General features: G+C 54.6%; 1 protein-coding gene across 1 annotated transcript in view; it reads right to left on the minus strand.

Annotated features, from left to right (window-relative positions):
- Nucleotides 1-6,567, minus strand: part of EFNB1 (ephrin B1) — a 48,570-nt gene extending 42,003 nt beyond the window's left edge. Inside the window, exon 1 of the mRNA XM_059858939.1 lies at nt 6,385-6,567. Coding sequence (XP_059714922.1) covers nt 6,385-6,500 — 116 coding nt within the window. The 5' untranslated portion in view covers nt 6,501-6,567. The remainder of the gene's footprint in view (nt 1-6,384) is intronic.
- Between the last annotated feature and the right edge of the window lie 705 nt (nt 6,568-7,272).

Here is a 7,272-nt window from a genome sequence, read left to right on the forward strand (position 1 = left end):
GAGGAGCTCACGGCTGGACACCAACTAAACCCCCCCACTCTGCCCTCACAAAGCTGCCCTGAAAAAGCCAAGTCCCATGGCCTCAGAAAGGGCAAGCAGCCCACCTGGGAAGGGCTGGCTGTGGGTAGGAAAAGGTTATTCCCGAGCAGGCGAGCCAGGGTTATAAATAGCTGGCATTTTTGAAGTGCAGCTGCTCAGCTCAGCTCAGCTCGGCCGGGGCAGCACTGCCACGCCGGCACCTGAGCCGGCTCGGATCCCGCCCGGGGGCTCCGGCAGGGAGAGCTCACAGAGAAGCCACTGCTCACTGCAACACCACGAGGAACCCCCCAAACCTGTCCCCTCATCCTCCAGGGAGGAGGGACTGGAGGCCCTGAGCCACGCTCTGGGGACCGCCCGCAGCCTCCACTCCAGCTCCAGCAGAACCTGCTCCACAGAAGGGCAGGGGCCAGGAAAACCCCACTGTGCACAAATCCAGCCTCACCAAACAGGACGTTTAGCCCTGGCTTGTCCGACTCCTCTGGGACCAAGCCTGGACAGGCTGGGGGAGCCAGGAGTGCCAGGACTCCAAGGCTCAGCTGTGAGCAGAGCACTGGGGCTCCAACCAGGGATGGGATCCTGAGACTCCACGAGCCCAGCACCACTGCTCCAACCAGAGACAGGATCACAAGGGTGCAGCACAGCCATGAGCTGAGCTCTGATGCTTCACCTGGAGATGCAATCCAGAGGTTCCAGCAAAGCCCTGAGCAGATCAGCAGGGTTCAACAACAGATGGGACCCCGAAGCTCTGAGCTGGTGATCAAGAAGCAGACAACCCACAAGGGGCAAGAAAACCCCTCCCAAAGTATGCTGGGACTACACCAACCCTCTCCACAAGCAGGAGGAGAAGCACCACCATCCCTCCTGCTCTCTGGAACAGTATTCTCTGCCACACCACTGGACCCAGAGCAAGAGATGGGAAGGGGAAAAGCATTGGGAAACAGCAGCAAGGAGCTGGGCTCTCCCTCAGCCCTGCACAACAAAAGCCCCACAGCCCGGCCGCGCATTCCTGCCCAGATGTGACGCCGCGATAGCGCCGAGCGAGTCCTGCTCCTGCTCCCTGATCCCAGCAATCATTAATTAGAGACAGAACGGAATCAGCTTTGTTTCTCCCCACCCTATTCCAGCTGCCAGACTCCAAGTAGCATGTGCTACTGATCGCTCCAAGATGTTTTCCCACTGGAGTCCAGCGCTCCTTGGGCAGACAGGCTTCCCAGCAGCACGGCCACTGTTGTGCCAAGGACAGGGTGCCCTGCCACAGGGGCAGCGAGCACAAAGCTATGGGAAAGCTGGGACACAGAAATCCTACAGGGAAACAAGGGATCATCCCCACTGCTAAGCCTCTGGTTTATAGGGGACAATCCAAAAAGCTCCAGAAGGACGTCATGCAAGGGACTACTCATGCACTCCGGCTCTTTGCAACCCACACAATCCCTAAAAACATGGACAGGGCTTGGGTGGACCTCTTAGCCCCCAGTGAAGCTGTTTGGGGGAACCCCTAAACACCTCGTGAAGCTGCTCAGAAAGACCCCCAGCCCACCTGGACACACCACTAAGGGCACAAGCACATCCCACCCTGCCACATCCAGCCTGTTTGTGATGAGGATTCAGGGGAACAGCTTAGACCCCAAAGTGATACAGGAGCTCAGGTACAGTGGAGGAAAGCAGCCCCTGCCAGCCCACTATCAGCCCTCCCCAGTTAGAACTGGCATGGAAGCCCCATCCAGCCCCACTGCCAGGCAGATCCAAGGAGCTGCAGCAGCTGTTTTGCTCCGGAGAAAGCTCCGTCTCCTTTTACAATCAATCAGCCACCCCATCACAGCTCTTTTTTTCTTTTAAAGGAAGCAGTTAAATCCATTTTATGGAATCCAGCGGTATTTACCCTGCTACTGCAAGAGCCGCAGCCCTGCCTTCCCTTTTTTTTTAATTTAAGTTAATGAAGTCATTCCCAAACGACCCGCAAGGAGCCCTGGGTGCTCCTTTCCCCCCCAGCACAGGCAGAGGGAAAACGCCTCCGGTGAAACGTGGGCTGGGTACAGGGGACTCTGCCTTGTGGGGAGCAGGAGCTGGGAGGGCTCCAAAAGGCCTGGCATGCAGCAAAGGGGTCCCCCCCATTCCAAAGGGAAACTCCAACTGGAAAGCAGTCTGTCCAGGCTTGCTTTGCCCAAGCCAGCCTTTGGAGATGAAGCAAAGCCCTGGAAAGGCCAGGGTACACATAGGGGCCATGGGATTCTTGATGGGAACACAGAATCATAAGTCCTGGAATGGTTTAGGTTCAGAGGGGACCTTAAAGCCCATCCAGCCCCTCCATCTGCCATGGGCAGCAACACCTTCCATCAGCCCAGGTTTCTCCAAGCCCTGTCCAACCTGGCCTCGGACACATTCAGGGCTGGGGCAGCCACAGCTTTTCTGGGCAACCTGCGCCACGGACTCCCCACCCTCACATCCAAGCATTTCTTCCCAATATCCAACCTAAACTTCCCATCTTTTTAGTTTAAACCCATTCTCCACCTCTCAGCCCCAGGAAGGGGGAGTGTCCACAAGTCAGAAATGACTTTTAATTAAAAATAAGCAGCGAGTTTTCCCTATTGCCTAAATCCTGACATTGCGAAGCGCCTCCCGCGCCCACGGCTCCCGTAATTCCATTCCATCTGCTCCGACAAGTGCGAGCCCCCTGCTCCAGAGCTCCAGGCCAGCCCTTCCCCTCGGAAACAGCCTTCCCACAAGCACTTTGTCCCTCGTAAAACGGCATTAAAAGAAGCAAAGATCTGCCAGGCTTCAACCCCAGTGCTGACAGAATTCCATGGGACACCATCATGTCATTAAAAGCAGAATAAAAATACCACAAAGGATTAGACTTTTGTCTGGGGTTTTTTTTCCTCTTTCCCTCACCTTTTTTTTTTTTTTAAATAAATGCATTTATTTGGTTTTTAACAAGTTTGGAACTGAGCAAAACTTTCTGGAAGGGGAAGAGGGAAAAGCAGAGGCAAAAGGAGGCGTTCTCCTGAGCAGCGTGGATGATGTGTCCCATTTCCCCCACCTCCTTATTAAAATACTTTCTGGGGAGGCGAATTCCAGCCTGAAATGAATTTTCCAAACCATATTTTATTAGGAATGTTTCCCTTTAACGGTCGGTACAGGAGCCCACCAGGGTCAATATTTCTCCCAAATTACAGCCGAGGGAGTTGAGAAAGGATTTAGCCAGAATTCCTCTGGCAATTCCCGGCTGTCCAAGGAGAGCACGCTCCCACTGCCCCCCGGCTGCACAGCAAAGGGACGAGTAAATCCCAGAAGCACTTTCCCCAAAGCCCCCCTTGGACACGATGGAATAAATTAAAGCCGTATTGCCTCTCCAAGCCCCCTTCCAAAGGGCTCTGCAGGCATGCCAGGGAAAGCTCACTCAGAGCTCATCCCAAGCAATGGTTTGAGACAATTATCACTTTTTCCAACAAAACCGTTCCTAGGCCTATTTTTTTCTCTTTCAAGACCCAGCATCCTCACAGTGGGAAGTGGGTGATGATTTCACCACTGGCTTTGGGACACACACCCAGGAGCCAACCTGGGCTTCTCAACCCAGCACACAGCTTAAGCCTGACTTAACTCGATTAGGAAATCATTCCATCTATCGGATGTGTTATCAGCATCCCTCTGATAACACCAGGAGCCCCAGACTCGCTGGTGGAGAGGGAGCCCACAGCTCCCAGCTGCCCAGAAAGGGCAGGAAAATATTTTCCTTATTTACAGCAATCTCACTGAGGCTGGCCAGGCCCGGAGCGCCACGCTCGCTCCTCGGATTCGTTGGAAAATTCCACTTAGCTGTGTTATTTTTAAAGGCTTTAGCTCTCTTTACTCTAAAAACAAGACTTAAAGCTCAGCAGAATGGGATGGGGGCTGGCACAGCCCCGGCGTTGCCCCAGGAAGGGGCTTGGAAGCCCAAGCACAGTGGCGAAGGGGTTTTATGGATCTATCTGGAAGATAATCCCAATCCAACCAAGAGCATGAGTTTTCCTCCAGCTGGAGCCGGACTTTGCCCAGTACACCAATCCCCAGACTGGTTTCCTCAGCTGGGTTTGCTGGGAGCGGCCATGAGGAGGCTCTGCCCAATGCCACGCAGCCGGCAAAGCTCGGAGCTGGGAAAGAAAGCGACGGATCCCAAAGACGGATCCCGGACACGAGGATCTGGGGCTGCTCTGCAGGGGCACAGACTGGAGGGATCTGAGTGGGGTCACAGCCAGGCCCCAAAAGTCCCCACCAAGGCAAAACGCTTCCATGGGTTTTGCCCATGCATGTCCCAGCAGAGCCATTTCTGGGTGGAAATGCTGACGTTTCGGGCGCTTCTCACTCTCTCCTGTCCCTGTGGGGATACAGGGATGGGGAAGCACACACAGGAGCAGCCCCATATAGGATGGCACATTCCCAGAAAGCTGGGCCCAGGCCAGACAACCTCTGAGCTCCAAATCCACGGACAACCGAGAGCAGACAACCCCCAGACTCCAAATTCCCAGAGAATGGAGAGTGGACAACCACCAAGCTCCAAAGTGGGGTAGAATGAGGGTGGCAAATCACCAAGCTCCAAACTAGGGGTGGAAAAGCACCGAGCTCCAAACTTGAGAACTGAGGGCAGACAAACACCAAGATCTGAATTTGGGGAGAACAGAGAGTGGGCAACCAACGAGCTCCAAACTGAGAGAAAACTGGAAGCAGACAAACTCGGATCTCTGAACTGGGGGAAACCAAGGGTGGACAACCCCAGTCCCTGAATTGGGGAACTACTGAGAGACAAACGGGGAAAACCGAACCGGACAACCTCTGAGCTCAGAAAAATGGCATGAACCAAAGGCAGAAACTGCTGAGCCCTAAAAACTGGGAACAGAAAACCACCAAGCTCCCAGTTTGGGAAATCCAAGGAACCCCTCAAGCTCTCTCTGGGCACCCCACCAGGGAGGGACATCTCCAAGGCCACTACTCCAGGGCTCAGTGGAAAGTCCTGGAGTGTCACCCCTGTGCCAGCCAATGGCCATGGCCTCCTCCCAGCTTCCCAGTCCTGAGGAGCTTAAGGAAAACCCAGGATAAGGAAGGGAAGAGGGGCGACATGGCATCCTCCAGCACCAAGCCGGAGCCGCCTCCACCTCCAGCTGCCTTTTCCCAAATGAAAACTCTATATTCTGGAACCAATTTGCCTACCCCTCACCAAGCTCACGAATCCAGCGGGGCAATTCCTGAGGGAAAAGGCTCTCTCTGCTCCCAGCCAACTGACACAACTCCCAAAGAAAGGAAAAACACACCCAGGAGAATGAAGCAACAGAGCCGCCGTCCCGGCGCTTTCAGAGCTGGGGACACGCAAAGTGTGCCTGCAAAGTTCCTTTTTCCCACCGAGAAACCAAGGAAATAAACATTTGGTTGGAATACGTGTCCAGGCAGGAAGGTTGTCCAAATTGTTTCGGTTCTTTCCAGCCCTCAAAAACTCTTAGGAATATTTCTGGGTTATTTTTTACCTTGAGAAGTGTGGTGGAGGGAAGGAAAAAAAAAAAAAAAAGCAGCAGGCTAAAAGCAAGAATTTTTTTGAAAAGAGAAAAGAGTAAGCTAAATAAACGTTCTATGATTTACAAGATAAAGCTGAGCAAGGGCCACCGACCCATCCTGACCACCAGCCCCGGCGTAGGGGCGACCACACAGCCCCCACTCCTCCTCCTCCTCCTCGCCCTTCATATTGTTCCTGCACGGCAGCCGCGTCCAAATGCAGAGATTTATATAAAAATATATGATTTTATAGAATTTAGGTGGCTCTACAGGCGGAGCAGCCCCACTGCCCGCTTTGTTCGGACCCAGCCCGAGGTGGGGGCGGAACGAATCCCCTCGCCTTCCTCCGCGGCTCATTTCGGATGAGAAAACCCAGAAAAAATAATAATTAAAAAAAAAAAGGTAATAAATCCAAACGCTGGAGGGAAGCGGCAATCCGAGGAAAAAAAAAAAAAAACACCAAACCCAAAAAAACCGAGGCATGAAAAAACAAAAAAAATTAAAAGTCAAGAAACAAAACGTGGTTTTCAAAAACAAAAACGGATTTCAAGAGAGGAAAAGCTGCGAGAAGTAAAAGCATAGTTAAAAACGGGGGGGAAAAAAGGGAAGAAGGTTTTTTTTTGGTACGAAAAGCAGCGCGGCGCCGCGGGTCCGTCCTCAGCCGGGGGTCGCTCCGTCCGCCGCCCGCAGCCTCCAGGCGCGATTTTACCTTAAAAACCTCGCTGTTTCCAATAAATTCGCATTTAGAACGCGCTTTCGGTGCCTTTTTCCCCGCGGGGGGTGCGAGGCGCGTCCCTCCCGACCCCCCCCTTCTCTCGCCGCACGTACTTGGGGTTCGCGGAGCTCCACGACACCGGCTCCAGGCTCTTGGCGAGCGGCGCGGCGAGGCGGCACAGGGCCAGCAGGACACCCAGCAGCCACCGCCCGCCGCGGGGCCGCGCCATCGTCCCTCGGCGGCGGGACGGGCCGGGCGTCAGGCGCCCATCACGCTCCGCCGCCGCCTCCTCCCGCTCCGTTCCCCACCCGCCGCCTCCGCCCGCCCCGCACCGACTGAGGCGCCGCCCGCCGCGGCAGCCGCTCTACCCCTCCGCGCAGGCAGAGCCGAGGACAGCCCGGACGGGCGGCCAATGGCTGAGCGGAGCGGGGGGGCCTTGCTGGAGGGCACGCCCATTGTGGGTTCTTAAGGGGAGCGCGGAGGATTTTTGCTCTTTTAATGCCCCCCCCGCTTGCCCGCCGTTGCTACCGGGTTACCGGGGGGAGGGTAAAGAGGAGACAGCGTTCGGGACGAACTGGCGGAGCGCCGGTATGGGCACCACACTGGCCCGTCCCCATTCCCGCCGAGCCCGGCAGCCCCCCCGCTGCGCGCCGCGCTTGGCCTCGCCCTATCGTTCAGCCGCGATCCTGCAGCGCCCCCGAGCGGACGCCGCCGGCCACGCCCGAAGCGGCGGCGGAACCGAAATATTCCCAAAAATCCCGGGTTGGGAGCGGGTTAAAGGCGTTCCGCCGCTTCGGGACTCCTTTCCCAGCGGATTGGAGGGTATCTAACTTTTTAATTAAAAAAAAAAAAGTTTTTCTAATTTAATTTTATTTTTTCCAGGGTTTTCCAAAGGTTTCGTTCATTTTTCCCATTTTTCTTAAAAAGATTTTCAACATCTTCGACACTTTGGAGGGTCTCTGAAAGATTTTAAAATATTTTTACTTTTTTTAAAGGGTTTT

The sequence above is a fragment of the Haemorhous mexicanus genome, chromosome 14 (genome assembly GCF_027477595.1).
Source record: "Haemorhous mexicanus isolate bHaeMex1 chromosome 14, bHaeMex1.pri, whole genome shotgun sequence".
NCBI classification, from domain to species: Eukaryota; Metazoa; Chordata; class Aves; order Passeriformes; family Fringillidae; genus Haemorhous; species Haemorhous mexicanus.